This window comes from Conger conger, chromosome 10 (genome assembly GCF_963514075.1).
Source record: "Conger conger chromosome 10, fConCon1.1, whole genome shotgun sequence".
Taxonomy (NCBI): domain Eukaryota; kingdom Metazoa; phylum Chordata; class Actinopteri; order Anguilliformes; family Congridae; genus Conger; species Conger conger.
Window position 1 is genome coordinate 13,803,431 of NC_083769.1, and position 26,685 is coordinate 13,830,115.

The 26,685-nt window shown below is 37.9% G+C and overlaps 2 protein-coding genes across 2 annotated transcripts; both read right to left on the reverse strand.

The window, feature by feature from the left end:
* Positions 1-1,598: 1,598 nt before the first annotated feature.
* hoxc5a (homeobox C5a) lies at positions 1,599-5,537 on the reverse strand. The gene is made up of 2 exons (XM_061257634.1): positions 5,026-5,537; positions 1,599-3,772 (listed from the first exon to the last, which is right to left on the reverse strand). The coding sequence occupies exons 1-2, from the start codon at positions 5,525-5,527 to the stop codon at positions 3,558-3,560; spliced, it is 717 nt and encodes a 238-aa protein (XP_061113618.1). The 5' UTR covers positions 5,528-5,537; the 3' UTR covers positions 1,599-3,557.
* Positions 5,538-8,124: 2,587 nt separating this feature from the next.
* Positions 8,125-10,611, reverse strand: hoxc6a (homeobox C6a). Its single transcript, XM_061257732.1, has 2 exons — positions 9,990-10,611; positions 8,125-9,252 (listed from the first exon to the last, which is right to left on the reverse strand). Exons 1-2 carry the CDS (start codon positions 10,387-10,389, stop codon positions 8,948-8,950), a joined length of 705 nt encoding a protein of 234 aa, XP_061113716.1. The 5' UTR covers positions 10,390-10,611; the 3' UTR covers positions 8,125-8,947.
* Between the last annotated feature and the right edge of the window lie 16,074 nt (positions 10,612-26,685).

Sequence of the window (26,685 nt, forward strand, 5' to 3'; positions counted from 1 at the left end):
ATACCCTACACTGTTAAACCCGAGAGCTTGTCTGTGAGACCAGATACAGCTTATTCTTTAAGGGTGTAAGCAGCTTTCCTTAGACTGGAACTGTAAAATGAAACTACAATTCAGAAGGGGTGAGTGACTTTCTTTTTCGTGTTTTCCCCAGACATGGAACAGGTTAAAAGGAAATGGCAGCTTCAGTTAACCGGATCTAGGAACACAACGTATGAAATCTGGTCTTGTTTTTCACCAGGCTTCGTAAAACAATGTGTAAAACTAACCAAAGGATTAAGCTTTAAAATTTAGGCGGATAGAGGAAAAGGGATAATTAATTAGTCTAGCCTACTGTGCTACCTACGGCTTGGGTCATTATAATGAAAGCGTAGCTCAAGCTAGACCCGTTGGCTTCCTGCCCACGAGTTGCCGGGAGTTCTTTCATTTCTAAGAATTATTTTTGAAGTTTGTCGGGTAATTGCATCATTAGGGACGGAGAAACTCAAAAATCTGATTGAGATCATAAAGAATCTGTTATACTGGTGAGATCTGATTGATGGCTTGATATTCTTTATATTATGTATTTATCTATTGACTTATTTTTCTTGATAAATAACATTTATAATTCCTATTTTTTTTTTTTTAGCTTTTATTTAATATTATGCTTTACCAAACGCAATTACAATCGGGCATAATTTACTTTTAAATTTTTTAGCATATTTTTAAGGTTTCAATTAACTTGCACATTTGGATTTACATGTTTTGAAATATGATTAAGTGTAGGCGTTTTGCCAATATTACGTTATACTTTATCCTTCATAATCTCTTATACAATCAAAAAGTTTTCATTTTCTCATTTTTGTCATTCTGTGGCTTTAGAATTAATGTGGATTTAACCCACCTGCCCCTTCATTATGAGAGGATCTAAAGAGCTTTTGGATCACACATAGCCTAAAAGACAGCGTTAACTCGTCTCTTTTTTTGTGTAACAGACTATTACATGCATTACTGTTGAGACAGGAAACAATTGTCAGTATTTGAGAGGTGCGAGGAAATGTAAAGTTTTATGAGGGGCTATTAAGTTGCACAGGCGACGCATCCGTGTGTAGGCCTACTGTAAATTATTCCCATGGAAATGGCGGCGCGCGATGTGGAACAGAACAAAACATAGACGCGTTTCCTCTCATTAGCGCGAGGAGAAAATGTTGGCCCTTCGTTTATTTGTCAGAAATCCTCTATGCCAGATTTAGTTTATAGGTAGCTAAACAGAGGTTGTTTCTCGTGTCTTACAAAGTGGAAGCAATCTGTGTCCGAGTCCCATTGGACTGACTCGTTCCATTCTGCATTCTCATATTTAAATAAATACATTACAAAATACTGCATTTAACATAATTTAACAAACAAAAAATGTAATAATTCTACCTAGGTCAATATGTGTGCCAACTTCCCAATAAATCTCAAAGTGTATTTAATAATTAGCCGGCTTTACTGTTTTTATTTATTTTATTATTTATGCAGTTTTGGGGAAGTGCATGAGAAGCAGCATGTAAGCCCACAACCTGCAAAATAAACAGGCTCAATTATGGCAGGCAAATATATACAAACTACAACTACAAATAGGCATCTTAATACTGTATATTTTATTCTGGAATACACAAATATACAAATTTGAACTCACTTATGGTTCCTTCCAACATGCTTTTTCCATACGGTTCAGTTGGAGTCAATTGTGATGACACTTAGGTACAGCTATACTGTAGCATACTGGCTTGACCCAGTCCATTCCAATGTAATTTTTATTCAGATTTTAAGATGCGGCTGCTTATATAGGTCGCATGTAACAAAAAGAACACGATCCAATGCGATCTCAAAGGAAACACTCGTTCTCATGATTAGCCCAAGGTATAGGACGTCTTATGCACATGTCCTTAATGTTTAGTGCTGACGCCTCATATTTTGTCAACTATCGACAGTGTTTATTTTACTAAAACACATTTAGCCACGTTGCTGCTTTGTCGTAGCCTACGTGTAGTTGTACACTTAGCCATTATTGGCACGGCCTAGACTACAACTTCCTGAACTTTCGATTGGCCCCATCGTTAGAGCATTAGCCAATAAAGTTAGCATGTCTTTATAGCTGGGACATGGAATATCTGGATGTCAGACACAAGCAAAGAGTTAACAAACAACAACACACGAAAAACAGTGGTACTTTAGGCACAATTTAACGTGTTCAAGCCAAGCTACAGGCGCCTTGGCCATTTAGTTATGACAGCGTTGCAGTGATTAGATTAATGAGGACTGGCTGTATGATATTTAATTGTAGACAACGTAAAGGGAACATTAAAAAAACGTTTCTGGGACAAAAAACAACAACAACAACAACAACAACAACAGCAAAATAAACTGTTCATCAGTAATCAGTGAAATCGAATTAATTTTTATTAGTTGTCGGCCTATGCCTATGTGTTTCCCATATAACCAAACCTAATGCTTAGGTTTAGGCTTAGGCCTATATATAATTTCCTTGGTTCAAGTATGTAACTTCTAAGATTAACTTTATTTCAGCCTATATGCAACCCCGCAAGAGGGAGTAGAGCTTGGAGTACCATAGTTTATTAGTTACTTCAAAAAGTTGTATCATACAGAATAAAAACGATAAAAGACATTGCCCATCATTTGAATTTGTGAGCGCAGAAGACCAAACGAAAGTGATTCACATCCGCCCTGAGTTGTTTAGGCGTGGCCTGTTAAGGCCAGAGTAGCTACAATGGGAAGGGGATGTATGCATTCAGAATTTGCTGTAGTATTTTATAGCCACTTTTTCCAAATTGAGAAGCAAGCTAAGAAATGGGGCATTTCAATGCGTCTACTCGTACGGAAATGCCGAGTTTACCAGATTAGAGAAGCTAACTTGTTGACTAAATTACCAACAAAAAAAACAACAAAAAAATAATGCAAAACATGCATGTAAAAACATATAAGCGCGTTAGAATAGTAGGCCTGTTCTAAGCTGAATACTTGATAGATTACAGTTGAAATATAGTTTTCCATGTAGCCAAAATACATTGATTTCCGCTAGGCTCTCCCTAGGAGCATTCAGTAGGACGCAGGGTGTTCACAACATGGGACTGTATTCTGAAAATCTACTTACTTATAATGAAAATTATGGCAAACTTTATACATTATAATATTTAGAGCGAAATCGCACATGTTTCCTTTCTCGCTTTGATGAGTAGGGGAGGGGTGACCTTTGTCTAGAGAAAGTAACGGCTCCGTCTTATATATATATTCGACTCATATCATTGAGTATCACATTTTCAAGACACAAAATAACTGCAAGTAGATTTCAAATAGTAATGACATTAATAAAATTATACACGAAGGCTATACATAGTCATAATTTACACATAAACATTCCAAAAACATGGAGAATATGTCGTTACTGACTGCTCAGCGCAAAGGGCTGGTGCTGAAAGTGAGTTTTTTAACGTCTTGGCGCTTCGTTGACAGTTTCATCCCCCCTCACTCCTTCTTCTAACAGCTGGCTTTGAAGCCCGTGCAATCCTTTCGGCGCTCTAAACGGCTTCTTTAACTTTCATCTTTGAGTCTTTCTTCCATTTCATGCGACGGTTCTGGAACCAGATTTTAATTTGCCTCTCGTTCAGACAGAGGCTATTCGCGATCTCGATACGCCTGCGACGGGTCAGGTACCGGTTGAAATGAAACTCTTTCTCCAGCTCCAGAGTCTGGTAGCGGGTGTAACTGGTCCGCGACCGTTTACCGTCAGATTCTGGAGTGGTATCGAAAAAAAGAACAACAAAATTAGAATAAGTCAGCCATACAGTCATGAGCAATATCTTACTATCATCTGCACTCAGATATATGAACTATGTTGAGAGAGGTGCTCAGTGTGACGTTACAACTACCATGTCTCCATTGCTTGTCTACAGAATCCACACTATATTATTAGACACTATAGGCTACCCAACCACAAGATTCAATGGACGCATGAATACATGAAAAGACGGATGAGTAAATTAATAAATTCACGTAATATAGGGGTGACACATAACAAATAAAATAAAATATAACCATGAACGGTTGCTACCAATTATTATTATTATTATTATTATTATTATTATTATTATTATTATTATTATTACTATTATTATTATTATTATTATTATTATTATTATTAAAAACGATTTAGAATATAAGTTATGAAACCTGCTCTGGCCATATACAATTTATTTAACGAGGGGAGAGGCGGTGAGCAGTAAATATATTCAAAGATAAATAGTATATAGCCTACCACTTAAAAAGAATTGCAAGAACTTGAAAATAATAGCTGACTGTCGTTTCTACGACTACTACTACTATTCTTGCTAGGATAATACTACTACTAGTAATAATAATAACAACAACAACAATAATACAATAATAATAATAATAATAATAATAATAATAATAATAATAATAATAAGATGATGATGATTATTATTGCAGTTCCCTATTGTGGCTACACATTCCCCCATCTGTGTGTGCACTTCTTTAGGGGTGAAAAGTTCAACCCAAGGGCAGCACGGTCATTCTCACTGGCACCAGATTTGTCCGTTTCCATTCCCTTGGTTGTCCTATACTTGTGTGCGACTTAAAAGGCTAACTCAATTTCTCACTAACTTCTCCCTATAGACAAAACGATAAACACGGTAATAACAACTTTAACTTGTGTACCTAAATATTATATCACAAATACATTGCTAGTCGGTTTTGCGGTGAGTTTGGTTTCTCTTATCCAATTAAGCTGTCATAAATTTGAACGTAGATAGCCTCTTCGCCGTAGCAGGACAGCTTTACGAGCAATTGATGCCTTTGTCATAAAATTTACGACCACGACTTTTATTATTTCCCCCGTACGGCCTATAAAACTCCAGAAGAAAAACTGTGAATAGACTACAGAAGGGTAAAAGGGGGGAGAATAACAAGACAGGGTGAGAAAGCTACACTTTTACCCCTCTTGAAAAAAAAAAGATCAAACTTTACCGTGACTCATGTGTAGCTTTGTCATCCACGGATATATCGGTGGTTGCTGGCGGTTGTTCTGAGACTGGCTCGAACTGTTTTGTTGTGTTACTGGCTGGACGGTTTGCGTGGTTTCAACTTTGACGTCGCTTGCCCTGTTCTTGCCGCTGGGCTTGCTCTCTGTAGCCAGCTCCGTGTCTCCCTGGTTTTTTTGACTGAAAAGCCCCTGAGTGTGAGGGCGCTGCTCGTTCGCGGGGTGCCCGAGGGAGAGGGCTGAGCACGCCTGCGACCGCGAAGGTGGCGGAGCGTCCGGGCTGCCACGCAGGGTCGAGCTCATCTCTTCCCGTTTCAGGGAGTTGGAGGAGGCAGGAGAAGTGAAGGTTCCGCTGAGATCAAGCCCGCCGTAACAAAAACTGGACGGATGGATCTCGGAGAGCGATCCATAGCTGCCAAAACTGTGCATGGTGTAGGCAGACGACTCGTGGGTTTGCTTGTAAAACGAGTTGGCGACGTAAGAGCTCATTTTATGGAAAAACAAAAAACTGAACAGGAGCAGAAGCATTTAAAACAGGAGAGCCATTGTCTACTAATATTAGGAATTATGATGCATCGACGGTTGTTGTTGTTGTTGTTATTATTATTTATTACGTTTGATTTGTGGCTCTTTGGAAGTTCGGGGGGCTTTTGTCCTAAAAAAGGCCAGGATTTATAGGTGGGGGAAATCATTTTCTTTTTTTCTTGATTCGACGTACACTGCCCAAATATGGGATGTTTAAATAGAATCACGTGCGAGAGTTGGCCAGTCATAAATTGGCTTTAACCCCCCAATCCCCCTCCCCCCATACACACACCACCGCCCCGGGAGGATATTGATGGATAGGCGGATTCTGCCTGGTAACTTGGTTGTGGGGACCCTGTTGGACCGGGGTGAAAAGAGTGAGACAGTGGGCAGAGAGCGCCACCTGGTGTCTGAGACGGAGCACAGCGCTGCGCGCTGGCACCACGACCCCCTCCGCACCCCTCAGGTTACAGTTTAGCTCGAAGCGAAACAATGACGTGACATTCAGGAAGGCACGCGCCAGAGGGGAAATCCGTGCCGTTGGAAATTCTGGATACAGGCTGAGCTTTCCTGCTGTAAAATCCAGCTTCCGTTCGAAGCTGGGAAAACGGCGACAACTGTATGTAATCCTGATTCAAAGCACGTGCTTTTGACAAGTCAAGTGTAAAAGCTCCGTATAATACGTGTGGTCAATGTAATGGCATGTAATCATAACGTCAAGAACAATACAACGATTATTATGCGTATTGTTATTAATAATATACATCTTACGATCTGATAGGTACTGCAACTACTCTGACTGCAAGTTACTACCACCAATAATAATAACAATAACAGTAATGGAAATAAATCACTCTAATGCTGTTACTTCTATGACAGTGGGCTACTACTAATAATAATTTATATACCAGTATGATAAAAATGAAACACAATATAATATCAGCAATAATAGCAAAATCCATAGTATGTTTATAGCAGTAATAGGTGTCAAATGTTATTTGAATAACTAACTAGGGGTTTTTATTGAAAAAGTGGTATCAATATAATAACAATAGGCTAATATAAAAATATCGTATTATTATTTTTTATATTTATTATTATTATTATTATTATTATTATTATTATTATTATTATTATTATTATTATAATAACCAGCCTTCCTCGAATGGTAAAGGTAAATGTTTACTGCAATGTTATATTTAGGTGTTCTTGTAATATTCAAGTATTCTTGATATGTACAATTCATACTACATTTTAATTATGTCCAATACCACGTACAACACTCCTGTTAATATTATGGCAATGAATCTGTTTTAAACTACTATAGTTGTGTTGTACAGATGTTAAAATCAGTCATGGATTTTCCATGGGTCACTAGTCCTACACTATGTGCCCTGTGAGGCTCAGACTCTCATAGTCTCCGTGTTCAGTTATACATTTCCCAACACTCAAACCCTAACGATAATCATAGACAATTGAGATTTATGATGCACACATTAAAGCAAACAATAATTGTGCGAATAATGGTCGCTGTTCGTTGTTTGGTGTATTGCCTGCGTAAAACTATAAACACGGTCTGTTAATTTGATTACGTTAGTAGTAACCTATATGGAGATTCGTCGTTTATGGTTGTGGAATACTATAAAAATTATCTGTCAATTTCATAGATTAGATCAGCGAGTAGTCCATGGTGAGTCGTAATTGTGGAATATTAACTCATTTGAAAGGAATCACAACGTTTTTGTCTTGATTTTACGTGTATGCATATTATCATAGCGAGGACATTCCACTCGGAAAAGTTGAGTGCTAGTTAAAATCGCAGTTGACTGGGTGCTGCTAGCAAAAAGTCCTGCTAGCTAAAACGGACTTTTAGCTATCTGCCATTCTTGTTGCTTTAAAAAAAAAACATGTTATTGTTTATAGCATTATTATTATTATTATTATTATTATTATTATTATTATTATTATTATTATTAGCATTATTAGCATTAGTAGTAATAGTAGTGTGTTTTGCTATCATTAATGATCTAGTATTAATGATATTTATGATTGTCTACATTACTGATCGAGACATTGCGTTAGATATAAGAATGTAGTTCGTAAAAACGTGACTAACGCTGGACTACAATCGCACTCAATCCTAAAGAACGAATTAGATTTAGTAACATAAAGCAATAAATCATGAGCCCTAAAACGTGCATCCTGCTTCCAGCCTAAATACATGCTATGTTTATTCCGTGGCAATAAAAATGTCCATCATAAGAAAATGATATCATGCGAAATAACACCCTACAGCATAACTTAACGCAAATATCTCACACTCTGTGTGCTGTTCAATATCAAGACATTTAACCTGTTCTAAACAACGTGTTGATACTATATTTTCTCGCCACTGTCGGAAATAAATTGATTTTTATTTGAATTTATATTGAATTTGCAGTATGCATTCATATTGAATTTATTTTGAATGTTCTGTATGAAATGAGTGCGTCAGAGATAAGGACAACAGAGAGCTGCCCATCGTCAACAATGTAGTACACAAAGTCGCTCGAGGCGGTCACTGAACTTTTAAAAATATGTTTATTAAATATTGAACAGGAGTGGATTTTCATACAGTGCAGAAAACGTGACGTGTATTTTCTTCAATATCATTCGTTCCTTTTTCATGTACGTTACAACATATTTATTTGGACAAAGCGCTGTTAGTATACACAAGCACATAAAGCGAGAGAGTGCACACGAAAGCTCTCACGGGAAATGTGATATATACAGACATATAAACAATTCAGGTAGTATGGATCCTCCCGTGACAGCTTTTTTCAAAATTTGCTACTAGCTACAAGCCTTTATACAACAATATCGGGAAACAAAATACAAAAAATACACACTAATAAATTTTCCTTCACACTTGGAATGGCCATGAGTGTGTATTTACACACAATTGAGTCCAGGTAAACTGACAGACATATTGGCAGGTACAAGTGCCATTTATTTACAATCTTAACGGAGCCACAGAACAAGCTCTTGGCCTATTTACCTCACCGCACATGAGTTTGCACACAGAAGAGAAACAAAAGTAGTCAGCAATTGTTCACACTGTGAACCGAAAGTAAAAAAAGCGATAAAAATAACATGATTTTCACATTGTATCTGAATTGCATATAACGCAGCGAGTACATGTGTGTTGTAAACGCGTTAGTGTGAGAGACAAATAATGTGTGTGTGTGTGTGTGTGTGTGTGTGTGTGTGTGTCTTTTTTTGTTTTGTTTATTTGTGGAAAGGGGGGGGGGGGGGGTCCTGTGTTCATGCAGTGAAATGTGTGCCATCATTCCATATGGTTAGGTAGTTCAGTTACAGTTAAGCAATGAAATAGGACTGGATTATTCAGTCCTTCTTTTTCTCCTCGTCTGTCTCCTCTTCAATCCCTTCTTTTTCAGCGCCCTGAGACGCCCCTGCCGTCTCAGTCCCAGTTAAAGAGGAAGTTAAGTTGCTTTCTTTTTTCCATTTCATGCGACGGTTTTGGAACCAGATTTTGATTTGGCGTTCTGTGAGACAGAGGGCATTGGCGATTTCGATTCGTCTGCGTCTGGTCAAGTAGCGATTGAAGTGGAACTCCTTCTCCAGTTCCAGAGTTTGGTAACGGGAATAAATCTGGCGCCCTCTCCGTCTGTCTGACCCGTACCCGACTCCTGCGTGGAAAATAAGTTTAAACACGGCGCTGTCATCGTAATCAGATCCGACACAAAAAGCCTCATTAATGTTATTAGAAAGTGACACGGTACTGTACAGTCACTTCGCTACAGATATACGTATGAGAACATACACTGAGCAAATCGTGCATTTTGCTAAGTGTCCTTTTAGAGATCAAGTCAATTGACACAGTAATTCATCTGCGTTCGTGTGTGGACATGCCATGTAGGCTATATGCTCACTTATTCTAAGAACACAGCAAGCTACAGAATGATATATATTAGGCATATATGCTCAGTATATTTCATTAAACATTGTATCCCGTAACTGACTGACGCATGAAATTCACAAATATGCTTAATCCGAGACGAAAAAATGTAAACTAATAGAAACGCAGAGTTGATCAATTTACATAATGCAGGGGAATTTTCAAATGTCATTTATATAAATGTACATCATTTGTCATATATATGATTTGTTGTTTTTTATTATATGTTATTATTTCTTGTTTTACACATAATTCTAACACCAGGAAAGTCTTCACTTGAGATTTCTTGGCAACAGAATGTGAGCAATGCTGAACCAAATGGGGTTTCCTCAAAAGGGTTTTACAACCGGCAAGACGCTTCTAGAGTAATGGTTTATGGGGTAATAAAATGTAGCTTGCGCTGTTGCTGGGCCCTATAGTAAAACAGGCCAATTTGCGTAATTTATCTCTTGTAGTCGCGATACTTACCACTGTGTGAGTTCATTCGCTGCATCCAAGGATATATCTGAATGTTGCCTTTCTGTTCCTGCGGTCCCGTTCTGCTCTGATCCGAGCTGTAGTCCTGAGTCAGCGAGCTCTGCCCGTTCAGTCCAACGCTAGTTTGCCTACAGCTGGGGAGTACGTCTTTCTCTGGGAAGAAAACGTTGGATCCATACTCGTATGGTCCCCGGGTAGACCCAAACACAACGTTGTCTTGGGGCGAGTAGAATGGAGAGGAATATATCCGGTTTTGAGCCACGGCAGCCCCGTACGATGAGAAATGCCTGACGGGGTCATAAGTGGTCGAATTAAGGGGCACGTTTGGCAAAACTTCCTGACCGCCAGCTAAATGGCAGGAGAGCGACGGGTTTGCGAAATACGAATTCATACCTTCCTTCTCCCTCTCTCCCTCCTTCTCTTTATATCTCCCTCTTCCCTCTTTCTATATTTCTTCCTGTATTCCTATCCACCGCTATCTTGTTCACTCTTTATTTTTCCTCTTCTTCTTCTTCTTCTTCTTCTTCTTCTCTCTCCCTCCCTCTCTCTGTACCTCTCTCAATTGTAGTGCTTTGTATGATTTCTGTATTATTTATTTCTAGGCTACAGTGAAGACGCACCACTCGAATGTTATAGCAAAGGCTTCGCTCCAAGACGGACAATATGACAGTGTCAGCTGACCATTTTCCTCCAATCCAAAGGAGGGAGTATAAAGAGAAAATGAAAAAAAAACCTCGAGTAGTTTTTTTCCCCCAATCCTTTGCAGAAAAGTATCAATGCATTCAGAAAACAGACGGAAATATGTTGGAAACCTCGTTTCCAATACGGAGGATTTGATCGATGCCTAAAAAGTGTAGAGTCAATGAAGACATTAGCACAAATGGTCTATATATTTAGTTTAATTAATAATTAATAATTAAATGTATTTTAAGAAAAGAAACTCGACAGAATACATATGTGCTTATACGTGGCATGGAAGTCAGCTACTTGCTTAGTATTGTTTGCTTACACAGTCATTATTTATTTATTTATTTATTTATTTATTTATTTATTTATTTATTTGACTTATTGTAACGCCATGAGATTGCTTTGAAAATGTGTACAAAGAACTGTCAAATTAGTGGTCAATTCCGGACATTGTAAACCTGACAACAGTTTTTCCAAGCCAATATATTCCAATTCCAATATTTTTGAGAGAGAGAGAGAGAGAGAGAGAGAGAGAGAGAGAGAGAGAGAGATATGTAGTCAAAGTAGGGATGTGATACCATGATATCCGTCCACTCAATATCTGTTTATATTCACGTTTCTTTAACATTGTCAACAAACAGATTGTCAGGTTGGTGCTTCGTTATTGTGTGTGTGTATATGTGTGTGTGTGTGTGTGTGTGTGCGCGCGTGTGTGCGTGTGTGTGTGTGTGTGTGTGTGTTTAATGTATCACTGTTTTCAAACATCAGATATTCAGATATTGTAACTGAATCAAATATGATTATAAATCGACTAGTTTCACTTCATCTTAACCTACCATTATAATGGTTTATATCCATTGTTGTATATGCTTTAATTGCATAAAGCAACAACCAAAAGTGATTAATCGATTCTAAATCTCTGATATTACCCTTTTCATCCAATGGATAGCACTAAAGCAGAGGAAAATACAGAGAGAGAGAGAGAGAGAGATAGAGAAGAAAGAGAGAATGCACACAGAAATAAATATTTGCTGCGTTTTTATCATTGAGCTGTTTCAGGCAGAAATGTGCAAATGTGTGATCATCTTAATTTCTCTGTTTCCATTGCTGGCATAATTACGTGTTATACAGAGGGGGACGTGTTCGCTCAGTGCTCGTGCAGAATGGGGGGTGAAGGCAGTTGTTCTGCAAAAGAATGCGCTAAGCGCCTGTGCAGGCTATAAAAGTCATAAAACTAGACAAGCGACAGCTCCCAGCCTACCAGCCATTACGCCCTGCACGTGCACCTCTGAGCAGAAAAATCCTCAACCTTATGAAGAATTTAAAAGCGTTTTGAATATGGGGGGGGGGGGTTACCGAAAAAAACGGTTAAAAAAAATCTGGATTACGCTTTTAGAAACCCAAGAAGGGCCTATTTAACTCATGCGTCAAATAAATTATATTCAATGCGAAGTACACTAAATATTGTTGCCAAATGGCCTTTGTTTGACAATCGAATATGAATGGCGGATCGATACAACGTCAGCATCCGCCCTGCACCTTCAGAGAGCGTTTACATATCAATACTGCAGACGCGACGGCTGAACGAATACCAGTGCAGCTGTCAACTTTTTCCGCATCACAACACTTAATATGCTCAAGGCAACCGAAATTGGCTTAAGTCAACTTCATTTATATGCACCAGATTTTTTTCTCTGAACTTTTACTCTGACTGCTTAAATCTCAAACACTGTAATTAATATTTGAAATTTGCGCAACGGTTATAGACTACATTTTTAAAAATATATTCAGCAACACCACAACCCCCTCCCCCCATCGGCAGCGGAAACAGGCCAATAGCTTGGCTGCGGATAGGATATAAGATGGAATTTTAAGTCCTTCCCCCGAAAGAAATGTTTGATCTTGAAAGACGAATGTTTTCAAGAGTGCTCATAAGCAGTTGCCTTTAATCTAGGCCATATGAGGAGAGCCGCGAAGCAACAAACCGTGTAAAGGTGAAACTAACATGAGGGGAAATTAAATAATAAGACAGGGGGAAATGCTGTGTTGGTCAGTGCTATAGACCCATCGGTACAGGGACTTTCGTGAACGCTATTATATGATTCAATTGAACTGTGGTTTTCCTGAGTGAGTTAAGCATTTTAAGATTTAAAAAAATGTGTTTAGGTTACGACAGCATACAGTATACATTAATTAATATGAAAACTCAGTCATTTTCCATGGTCCTGTGTCTACGGCTTGGACATAATTTTGAATGAAGTAGTTCAACATTTCTCCCGAAGTCAAATAAATTATTTTTCAAAAGTAATATATTAGGCTTCATGAGCGGTTACAAAAAATGAAATATATAGCTAGCATACATTTTAATGTTTGCCCCTACATCTTCTCAAACCATAGCGTGTTTGTTGACGTATTGAAAACTAAAAGGAACATGACAGTGCTTACCCTAAGCAGAAATGTTGTTGATTGACTTTCTGCGAGGCAGAGGCGAATTGTTAGCGATGGTGACTTTGTTTTTGCCGTGAAGACACACGGTAGGAACTATTAGCGGCGTTTGAAAGGAGAAGTAAAATACCGTCTTTTGAAAAAAACAAATATAAGGTTATCCTTTGAAGTGACGTTATACCAAAATAATTTCACGTACACGATGATCAGGTATAATTTCAAATGCAAATAAATTATTATAAAATACATTTTTCAGTTTCAATTAAGCCCATTTATATCGCCACTAGGATGGTACTACTAACCTACCACCACCACCACCACTACTACTACTACTACTACTACTACTACTACTACTACTACTACTACTACTACTACTAATAATAATAATAATAATAATAATAATGCAACTTTGGTAGGCTATAAGATAATGTATCTTGTTGCAGTACTGTGGTCAGACCGCTGAAGGAATGCGAAAACAAGCTGGAGCAGTCAGAGGAATTACATTGAGAGCTGTATTGAGAGATGTGTTCAGTCATATAGGTCTGTGCATTTCTAAGCCCCGTTCTAAAGAGATACTTCCTGGAGCGAAAAAAAGGGGTCACTTTTAAAGTGTAGGCCCCGCGGTTCACTCCTCCACGCGCTAATACTCGCAATACATCTTCGAGGCCCTTACTCCTGCCTCCTCGTAGTACTCCCTTCGCAGCCCATTCATCCGGGCGATTTCATACCTTTTATCCGCCCGCAATTAATGGAACCCTCCGCTGCTGTCCTTGGTCTTTATAATGCAACGGCGATAGTAACGATACTGCTTTACTCCCCCTCTTCCTCTCTCTCTTACTCACACGCACAAACACGCGCACACACACACACACACACACACACACACACACACACTAAAGGGGTTATAATAACGACAAAGAAGCCGGAAATGCTCGACGCAGCCTCACACTAGAGTCGCACACAGGAGAAAATTCTGCGTAATTGTAACTGGCTGCGTAATTGTATTTGGCTTCATACGTCTCTACCTGCAGGAATGCTTCCAGACTGAACCTTATCCAGCATAACCCGCCCTGGGGGTTCGCTTGGCGAACTATAAGGAATTTATATTGCTCGCGTTTCATGGAGTATCCATACTGAGTTTCCATTCGATAATGTACTTATGTCGCTCTTAAATTACATTACCATGGTGTTTTTCAGATTGATTTTTTTCTCTGTCCAAAATAGCACCGTAAGCTTGTGTGTACATTAAACATAACGTTGCTGTTCAAATTCTAAAGCCGTTCTTTGTAATGCATAGACTGCATTCTACCTACGCTTAATCGTCACTGACGCCAATTTTTCAAAGCTTGTTTCACTACATTGTTTACTGCCTATTTTAATATGGATGTGACATTGTATTTATATGTAAGATAGTATTTATGACACACAGAATTAAGTGACAACACCGAGGGACGTTCCTTAGACCGTTTCCAGGACTTAAGCTATACATTATGTATTGGCCGAGTTACGTTTAAGCTATACGTTTATAATTACGCTTTTGACAAAATTTGTATTTTCCTCTTTCGGATCCCACATTTGACTTAAATCTGAATATTAATCGGATCAGCACGGGATGCGTCGGGGCGAAAAATAATTATTTGGAACATACCTTTCTGTATGTTCGCTTTTAACGTGAGATAAAACAAGCTATATGTAGGTACGTGCGAATGTACATGGGATTTAAATCTAATTACAAAATTCAAAGGCATAATTATTTAAAAAATAACGATGATAATAAAGACGGCAAACCCTGCATAATTTCACAAACTTATTTACATTTCTCAGGTCGTCACTGCAAAGCCGAATCCAAGTTTACCTTACCCACCTGTTTACAAAAATAGATACATATTTTAAATGTGATGTTTGTAGATGTCTGTATAACGAAGGAACACTAATTATCATTAGCCTAATGTTCTTATTAGGGTTATTATTTTTTACTTTAGATTATAATCTCAGATACATACATTTTATGGACACTGTACTTTATTACTTGTGAGATATCCTAGTACGGTAGATTGCTTCGAGTAAATGAACAGTATTTTAATTACATCGACGTCTAATTTCGTTGGTACGTACTGTCACCGAGCACTTTATTAGGCATTTATTAGACTTATTTTTTTAGACTTCTACAGCTGTAGCCTATCCAGTCAGAGTTATGATGCGTTGTGTGTTAAGAGATGCTCTTCTGCATACCACTGCCGTAATGTGTGGTTATTTGCATAACTGTCACCTTCCCGTCAGCTTGGCCAGTCTGGCCATTCTCCTCTGACGTCTCTCAGTAACAAGGCATTAATGTCTGCAGAACTGCTGATCACTGGATTTTTTGTTTAGTTTTTTGCACCATTTGCATCATCACGCACACTCCAGAGACTAGTGTGCGTGAAAATCGCAGGAGATCAGCAGTTTCTGAGATACTCAAACCACCCTGTCTGCCACCAACAATCATTCCTCGGTCAAAGTCACTTGGATCACATTTTTCTCCATTCTGATGGTTGATGTGAACATTAACTGAAGCTCCTGACCCGTATTTACATGATTGTATGCATTGCACTGCTACCACATAATTGGCTGATTCGAAATTTGCATGAATAAGTAGGTGTAATAAAGTAAAAATGTTCCTAATAAAGTGCTCGTGTATATATACGTGCTATTATTATTATTATTATTATTATTATTATTATTATTATTATTATTATTATTATTATATAAGCTTTCTATTTTCTGCTGCTCTCTCTAACGGCTGCTAAAGGAATTCTTTGCAAACAAATCATATTACATCTGTTGTCTGTTTTGTAGATCTCACGGCCAGTAAGTACGGACCACGGACTGCCTGATGGGACAAGGACGGTGTCCGGAACCCTGGACTTTGACTGGAAGAACGTGCAAAAACAATGGAGGTTTAAAATGGGAAATTAAAATATAATTGAAGAAGGTTTCTTGGTTCAAATGCTTTCCTATTATCAAGCATATTGTTTATTTACCGTCATAGTAAAGTAAAGATAGTCATCGAATTAGTGCAGTGGCATTATTGCCATACTATTTAATACATTGTATTATGTGTGTCTAAAAATGCGGTACACGAGTAGCTTCCCCTCGATATAGAATAATTTGCATGCGCACGCCCTGTTATATTAATGATGCCTGTGTAAGTTATGACATGGCCGTTTTAATAGACTTTTGATCTGAATGTATTTTACTTTATTGATTGTATTTATGTCACAGCCAATCCGCTGGGATGACACCGGGCTACCGATTCCCAAAATATCAGTATATGTTAAATGCTACTCAAGACAGTTTTACATTTTAAATGTTAATTGCTGTCATGTCGGACATAATTCTGGCTTTATTTGCGTTTGTAAACCGATAATTTATGTTTGAAATTGTTCCGCTGTTTCTTAAGAAATAGATCCCGGTGGGCAATTGCAGATTAAAATTATGCCCATAATGCGCAAGAACAGAGAGACCTATTTAACAGAGAGAGCGAAAGAGGAAGGGAGAGTTGGATGAGTGAGGCGAGAGAGAGAGAGAGAGAGAGATTAAATAAAACTTTTTTTTGTTAAATACGAATTAAAAAAGTGTTTATTATACAAGTGATTAAATTATTGTAAGAACTGTTTGCCGTTTTCTGTTGTTTTCCTGCCATTGCTGGCCATTTCCTAGTCCAAAATAACACCTCACTTATCTCCAATCAAGATATTCCACGTTACCAATCACCGCTCTGAACTCATTTAAAGTCTGTGGGCATATTGAGGGTATAGTGACACAAAGAACGCCTACGAGTAAAATGCATACGCACTACAGAAAGCAAATCCACTGATGAACTATTCTACATCCGCAAGTCGCTCCGGATTTGGGCGTCTGATAATGAATATAATGTTATGGTCTTGTTTAGGGAAAGGAGGGGCGGAGGTGGGAGTTGTTAATGATTGTAAAAGACGTTGTTGTGAATTAACTTTGCCAGAGAGATGGTGGTGAACAGCGGGCACAAGGTGGCAGTGTTGACTGCGGTAAACCCAACAGGAGCACTGTCCTGCTGATGGCCGCAGAGGAGTGTGTGTGTGCGTGCGTGTGTGTGTGTGTTGTTTCTGTGTATACGAGGTGGACTTGAATAAATTTAGAAGGTGAATAACACAATATCTGAAGTATTGTCTTTTTTTATCATGTTAAATTCAGAGGGCATCGTCACCATACAAAATGTGAATATAGCTGTTTGCTGTCAGGCACACATTCTCATTACGACTGGCTTTGGAGCAACACGGTCAGAATTAATCATATTTATAAGTACAGCCTTGAAATATAGTGTTGTATTACCTTAGTATTACATTTCATTATTTTGAAAATGTGATCCCAAGTGAGTGCTTACATGAATATATATTAAAAAGCATCTCAAATACCGAGTTAAAAAGGAACATGTTTCATATTATGTGTTAATATTTAACGCTCACCAAAGAGGCTATGTATGAAGGTGTACTGATTTGGGTCATTTTCATCGCGTGGTGGGTTCACACAACACACCAAACCACTTGCTATAGAAAATATTGTATTTTGTAAGATAATGTACATGGACAGAGACTAAATCAATTCAGCAACCAATAAAAGGTACAGAAAAATATCTCAGAAGGTACAAATGCATGTCACTGGGGTGGCACCCTATTGGTACATACAATTGTACCCCTAGCCTGCAGTGTTCATTTCATTTTCACCGTTTGTGCTTGTAAAATGTGTTCCTTAAAGAACAAAAAGCGCTTCGTTTGTACCTTTTTAGCCCTAATCCACAAGAAGTACACAGATCTATGGAAAATTGCAGTACTATCACTGAACGCCGCCTTTCTTTGTAGGTAATTTATTGGCCCATAAGCATTACGCAGGATAATATGCAATGACTAGACTACATGTCTAGGAAGCACTGCTTCACGCTGTCAAACGCAGTGGAACGAACATATTAGCAAAGCAGCCCAGACACATGCCTGAACGATCTGAGAACGGACAGAGCGAGCACATTCGCGTTAATACAGTTACCAAGTACCTTTAGCACACAAGGTCTGCCTATTACGCACGGCATTCGTGTTATGTCAGTTTATTCTTTACTTCACAGCGGAAGCTTCCCATATTTAAATCGCCGCCCCCCCCCCCTCTCCCCCTCCTCCCCTTGAAGGGGGGGGGGGGGGGGGGGTAGAAGTGCCATCTTCAGCCTGCCCCTCGCGGCTGTGGACCATTAGATAAACATCCAAGCCAATAAGGAACGCAGAAATCGCCTACTTACCCGCGTCCTGTCTGCAGCTCGCGTGACGCCTTCTGGTCCAGCAGCAGTGAGGGAGGGGGGGGGGGGGGGAGCAGGTAGGGGGATCAGCCGAACACCAAACATCCTTATCTTGCAGCAGATCGAAGAGTTGGAGAAGAAAAAAAATTAAAAAGGAGACGAAGGTATTTACAACCCGCTGTTCTGTCAGTCCAGCATTGACAAAAAATAGGCTCAGTTGTTTCGCCTCTAGGGGCTGAGAGAGGGAAAGAGAGAGAGGAGGGGGAGGAGACGAATGTCATAAAGCGATTACTGGAACAAGGAGGCAGGGTGGCAATACTGAGTGTGTAAAATCAACCACGGCCCCGCTGAACCAAATAATACAGATAAAAAAATAAATGTAAAAACCCGGGCGCTGAAATAGAAGCTGGGCTGGTTTCCTACGCCGCTGCTTGGTCTGTAGCCGATAGAACGTGAGATCCAGGGGAAAGACAACAGTATAAAGTTCACGTTCATGGAGAGGGAATCATGTGACTTCTTGCAGCCAATCCCAGAGCCGAATCAGTCGTAAACTTTTATTACTTAGCTGTAAATTTCCCCCCCCAAACAACTAGGAATGTGTGGCGCCCCCATCTGCTCTCTCTCTCTCTCTTTCTCTCTCTCTCTCTCTCTCTCTGTCTCTCTGTCTCTCGCTCTCTCTGTCTGTCTTTCTCTCTCTCTTTCTCTCTCCCTTTTTCTCTCTCTCTCTGTATCTCAATTCAGTTTTCCCAGTGTTTATCTCAATTCAATTGAAACATAAGGTAACATAAGGTAGATTGCTAAAATAGAAAATCTTTAACTTATCTTCCTGGTCTTGTGTCAATGCCATGCCTATTTGACAGGAATTATCAGCGACCGCCCACATCAATAATTGGTTGATAGTAGCATCTATAGTAACTCACTGTGGATACATTATTACATCTGTGGGACTCCAGAGTTTTCTTTCCCATTTGACAGCTGCTCTTCTGTCCTCTTCCCAGTAGAGCTGCTTGGTCATAAATGCATTGGTCGTAGTATGGTAGAGGCAGCAGTAGTATAAGTAGTATAGAAGTAGTAGGTGTAGCAGTTGTAGTAGTAGTAGTATTAGTCATAAAATGATACATTGTTATCGTAGAACTGATGCCATAACTAGTATTTAAATGCCACTGTTACTGATATAATTAACAGTGAAGTCATCAAATAACAGTGGTAGTGACAATTTATGTTACTGTTGTGGCCTCAGCAATATCCAAAATTTCACTTCTCTCACTGCAAAGGAGGATGCTACTATTAAAGTCATATTTAGCTTTTTACTAATTCCGTTTTTGCGATGTTGCATGAAGGTAATATTTCTGACGTTACTACTGGCTGTAGTAATCGTAGTACATTACGTTACATTATAATTATAATAGCAGCAGCAAGAATAAAAATTGTAGTTGTAGGAATCATCATCATCACCATCATCATCAGCATCATCGCTTGCAGCAGTAGTGCGGTTGAAGCAAAGGTAAAGAAGTAGCCTATTGGTTGTAATAACAATGCCTCACCACAAATAGCATTGTCTAGTTCTTAGTAACTTAGTAACTATTAGTGTGCTAAACGCATGCGCCATCGCCATCAAAAGCAGGATGATTTCTAAATATTCATGACAAATAGGTTCCACAAACCCAGCGCAAATCTGGCTGCAGATCAATATATTAATTCTAAAAGTTAAAATTTTTTGTGAGTCACGTACAGTATGAAGGAAACGCAGTGATCCAAAATAGGGCTATCTTCATGATAAATATATATTTTTGACCCATACTTGAAAGGCCGCTTTAAAAGTACACTAACGTAATGAAGAGGTCAGGTACATTTAATGGTATTTTTCAGTAGCACTAGAGTTTGGTGTTAATATATAGCTAACGTGTCTAAGTATATAATTAAATTGCAATAATAATGCGATTAAATGGCAATTGAACGGCATCTTTATCTACACATACACAATTATGTTTGTAAACCTACTTTGAATATTATACATCCAACAATCTCATCTCTTCTTGAAAAGATCCGTCTCAGATGAACTAGAAGGATATTATCAATATATGCGCGCACACACAACGTTTAATTACAATTATGACAGTATTACTTCATTATTATTGCGATTTCATTCTATTTTTCTTACAAATAAGACGCAGACTTTCCTGTTTTAATTTCAAGCTTTTGCAGACATTGTATCAGAAAGATACACACCCCAAAAATATCAACAAGTCATTCTTACGAAATTTCTCAGATTTGAATACCCTGAGCTTCACTTGCAAGATATGTTCATTCCTGTCCGAAAAAAACACCTCTATTGTCGAAATGTGGAGAAGAAAGCACTTGTTATGCAATTTAAGCAAATAATTGTAATCTTTTCAAAAGACTTCTTATTTTTCTCCGAACATAAAAGGATCTGCGTTAATGGACAATTTGTACTAATGCCAGAATTCCAAGCATGCTGAATTCGGTCCAGCATGCAAATATTTGGACAATTCATTATGTTGTGAATAAAATATGTTTAAAGAAAAGTTTAAATAAGCCAATGGTATGCTGCAAATATGATGATATTTCACGATATGTAAAACTATGATGGCAATCTATTCATTTATAGCAATAATTGACCCCACGGTTCATGTGTGTTGATTTTGTGTGTGATGATCTCGGTCAAGATTTCTGTCTGAGATTGTATCAGTACAAATCCATTTCTGCGGATGTATTAAGGCATTCTAAAGTATTTCCAGTTGCAATGTTTATTCAATTAATAGTTATATTTGGTTTATTTTTCCATATTTCATAATATATGCTACGTTTATATTGAACTGACGAGAGGACCTTTTACGATCTACAGCTAATGAAGAAGAGCTCGTTCGCACTATAATCCTATTAATTTCTTCTTCAGCACATTTTAGGCTGATATCTATTAGATATCAACATTTTTCATATATAATGATCATATCGCTATCCTGTTTTCAAAAGCGTCTTACTACAGTTACTAAAGTCAAGTACACGTTTAGCTCGAATTGTAAACACAGAGCGGGAGGCCTACACAGCACAAACCAGCAAACAACCAAAAATTAGGCCCAGTTAGGCCTATCTGTCTATTATGTCATAAATACAAACTCATTTTTATTTTAATCACGGAACAGACAAAAGTGAAAATAGCATCGAAATTATTCAGAAGTAAATATTTAATTCTGCAGCAGCAATCGACAAGCACGAGGACAAGCATGTTGACATGTCTGTGAGAGTACACATATTAAAATTGTATCAAATTCATAAAAGTTTCAATATAATAATGTAAGGAGCAACGTTAGGGATAACACAGTTGATGAAGTGTGATTGTAGACGATATAACCTATTTAATAGACGACTCAGTGAGAGAGGTAAGGCTATAACTGTTTATGTTCTAGTCGTGTAGCCTACACACCGCATTCGTGTAACGATTGTTGTTGTTATTATTATTATGATTATTATTATTATTATTATTATTATTATTATTATTATTATTATTATTATTATTATTATTATTAGTAGTAGTAGTAGTAGTAGTAGTAGTAGTAGTAGTAGTAGTATTAGCATAATTAGCGTCCAGTGTCAAAATCTAGCGTACTAGTCAAATCCCCTGCATGTAGTAGTAATTCCAATTTTGTAATGACAAAAATCAATACAGCTTTAACTGTAGAAGAGTTGAAGCCTCCCAGCACCTGTAAAGTGATAGCTCGTCTGACACTTAAAACAGCACGACATGGGCTAGACTAAATGTGAAAAGCAAAAATGTACATACGCAGACGTCTGTGGCAAGCTGTCCTTACATGTTGCCTCGCGCCAAATGTCCACGAGATAGTTCATTGTACACGTACAAGAGAAAAAAGATCAGTCGGTCCGGATATACGACACTGCGAAGTTTACACCGCCAATAAACTTTAGTGCAACTACAGCCAAGACTTGATTGGGGATGTTGCCTCCTGAAAGCAATATAACACACAATGACCAGACGGCTGGACAAAGATCTCTGACAATTGTCACTACCAGAGAAACTTCCGGGATATTTCTATCTTTCCAGTAAAAACATTTTACTGCAGCCATCAGAAGACGAGACCGACCTTCTACCAAAATGCGTACTCCCCATATAAATATGTTTATTAAATAACAAGTTGAGTGCCGATATATCTATTAAATTTGTTACGTGTATTGGGTTGTCTAATTGATTGAAACCCACAAACATAGGCCTACTCCAAAATCATACAAAGTATGATATATATATAACTGCATGTTTGTATAGAAACGGTTTTCCTATCACACAAGCGTGACTATGTCAAATGTCTTTTCATAGATATTTTCTAACAAAGTATACCCACGTAAATATCTTGTTAGGATTAATGTAACAAATTAAATCGCACCCGAATAGGCTAAATAGGTACCATTTTAAGAGCGCATTTGAGTTGTATTGGATAGTTACATTATTACAATATATATATATATATATATATATATATATATATATATATATATATATATATATATATGCCAACATCTAATTAATTTGTATCCAACTGTATAGGTTTCCACTGCGTTTCAAACTAGATGCAGTAACTATAGCTAAATAATGATACGGGAGACCGAAGATGGTTGTCACATTTACTTTGGGGTTGGTTGTTACTTTTCATGTCAAATCTATAACCTAAAACAAATGTCTATCCCTACATATGTGAAATGTTACCTGGTGATGTCCACCAAAGACATACCAAAGACGTACCTTACCTCGTTGAGAAAATGTTGCCATGGAAGCTCGTGAGAAACCTGGAAAAAAATGTATTGTATGTATTCTAAATAAACAAATTTGATGTAATAGATATTGCAAATCTCCACAAAAAAATTGTAGTTGTAGGAACTTATTATTTGGTGACTACAATATTTATATTGTGTGACAACCAACCCTGTGACGGGGTTGGTTGTCACAAAGTGACAGGTTGCCTTTGAGAGTTTCTAACTTTTTCTTATGTTATTGCAAGAGGATAAAAGGTGTGCATACTAGAGACTTATATGGGTACACTAGTGTTGAAATGACTCTTATATGATGTACTGAAATTGAATGAGTCACAAGTGAAAAAGGTGACAACCATCTCTGGTCTTCACTACCTGTGGTGTTTGTAATGTAATCTTTTGCAGGAGAATTTTGAAAGCAAATGAACAAAATGTAATTGATAATTTTTCTGATGATGATTAGATGATGATAATAATAATAATAATAATAATAATAATAATAATAATAATAATAATAATAATAATAATAATAATAATAATAATAATAATTAATGCTATTATTAGGCTAGTATTATTATTATTAGTAGTAGTAGTAGTAGTAGTAGTAGTAGTAGTGGGAAAAGTGTAGTATAGTAGTCAGCAAGTTTTCATTCCATAGTACTAATAACCAATTTTGTGGACTTATAAACGATATTGATATTGATGCTGATAAACCATGTTTATTCGTTTATTGACTATACAACAATATAGCAGTAATAGTTGCTATATTGTTGCACGAACAAACACCCTTGGCTTGGAGTCGAGAAAGACACCACAGCGATGACGTCACAAAGACTGTGTTAAATGTGTTCTGCAGCTGGAGCGTGGTCAGTCTGGCCTTCATCAGCAACGTCAAATGGTGATAATTTCTTATTTCTGAATACTTGTGTTGGTACTCAATCTGTAAAGTAATTTGATTTAACAGACGAGTGCCTCGTTTTGTATCGCACTGAAGAGCTGCTTTCCGCAATAAAACGCCTTAAACAGAATATCGACTGTTATTTCATTTAAATTCCGACCTTGGAATAAAAACATCTTGGATCATTTGCTCAATAATATAATAATATATAATAATATAACACTTTCTCAATGCTTAAAGTTCATATAGTTCTATTAAAGCCTATAGGCTATATGTACTGCTATTATGTATATATGACAAATATACGAAGTCACACACACACACACACACACACACACACACACACACACACACACACACACACACACATGTTCAGTGATAAATCAACTCTGAACACGTTTTCTCATAGAACAGTCTATATTTGGTCCCTCTATAGAATGTTATTGTCTGATTAGCGTTGAATATTTTACTGTAAACCATTCTGAATGACCAAGTCATTCTGAATTTGTGAACGGTATTACACAATGAACACATCGCACTATTGCAACGGGTATACCCTTGAAATCACTTGTGGACTGAAAATAACCGGCAACATATTTGTTACTCGGCTAATGTTATTGTTTCAAGGGCTCTGAGAATTTAAGCAGGGGCAGTGGTCAACAAGCGCTTGCAGTTTCATCCATGTTAGCACAGCCTAGCTCCCTCTTCACAGTCCGAAGGTACCCGGCGTTCACATGAAACCCAAATAATCTGGCCAATAAACATAGCAAGCATAAAATCTCCCTGTATGGTGGAAATAGCACGGGGAAAGTGCACTGAGTGATATGTTCGTGTATCTTTCTCTCCAAGGGCCAGCATCATTTTATCACATCTCCATCGCCTCTTCTTCTCGAGCATGCTGGGATTACTGCTCTTTAGAAAGAGTTTCACTGTTCCTTTATTCAAGTCACATCTGCTGTGGAACAACCACCATTGGTTTTCCCTGCATTTTCTCCGTTTGCCAAGCAGGGATTTCGCTGACAAACTGCCCGATAAAGAAGTTGCCGAGGAACTATCTTAAAAAGTCTATTTGTATTTCTTACTTTTAAAAAAAATGGGATGACTTTCTCATTTTCTCATTTTACGTTTAGCCTTGATATTGTTCCTTTTTCTTTTTATTAGAGGTGATTGTGCTTTTTCTCAATGAATGTGCTTTGCAAATATTATTATTTTTTGCCTATTATTATTATTATTATTATTATTATTATTATTATTATTATTACTGTTAATAGTAGTATCTAATAATAATAATAATAATAATAATAATAATAATAATAATCATCATAATCATACAAATATCAGTAGTAATATTTGGTAGTATTATATAGGCTACGTGTACGGTTGTAAAAAATATGTGATTTATCGATGGCCTGTATATCAGAGATATTTGACCAGAATCTGCATTATTGAACTGTACGTGCTCTGTGGACTGCAGGTGGTTATACATATCCATTACCGACAAAAACCATTGCGTGCTTCCTCTAAATAGTAATCAACCTATCTTTCCAGAGAATCATCATAACAACCAATAATGAGAAACTATTGGGTTATTTTGCTCATGAACACTCGTAAAAGTCGGACAGCGAAGGCACTGTTTAGAACAGCAACCGGAACTCTTTATTCCAACCAGAAACGAAGGCAGAATGAAACCTCTTCCAAGTGATTAACGGCGCCTGAGTCAGTCATGCAAAAGTAAGGCTTAGTGAGCCATATTGGGAGGCTATTTTCGCACATTAGTGTGGCGCTTTCTTCCTTGCTCCACTGAAATGATAGTCTCGTCAAACGCGTAAGTATTTTTGGTGGATTGGGTCCAGTCTATAATGGGGAGGAATTTCAGTAAAGAGTCAAAGAGGAAGTCGTGCAATTGGGTTCAATAAAACAGTCGGATATGTAAAGAGAAGTGCTTTGAAATAAATATGTTCTACCAACCACTGAAACATCGGCATTAATGCACATCGCAAATAGGCTGCTCTTGGGAGCTTACCCACATTTCAAACACTTGGTTTACACAAAATGGAAACCTCAAGTGTGCTTTTTTTCTACGTGAGCGCTTGCACAATGGTTCAGATAAGTGACTTGCTGTAAACCGCAGTTATTTGAAGGAAACCAATCCGAGAATGGGAGAGCGCAGAGATTTCACAGGCGACCATCAAGATAGCATGCGATCTATATACAAGAAAAACATATATAGCGATCATTCGGACAATTTCATCTCACAAATTGATTACATGATGAAGCAGTGTTATCTGTGGATAATCATCAAGGTGTTGCAAGGTGTCGCTTCTGAAATAAAATTCTAGCGATATATCTAGAAAAGATAACGGTTAAGGGGCGAATCAGGGCTGTACGAGAACCACACTGCTCGCATTTCGACAAGGGGTCGTTGATTGTAGCCACTCGGCTCATTGGCTGTCAGTTCCAATGGCAGTAAATGGCTGGCTGACCGCCTTAAATTCGGAATTTTGCTTATACACTTCGAATGCATCTTTTTCCAGGGCGACACATATCTTATATGTTGCCCTGGATATTTACTAAAG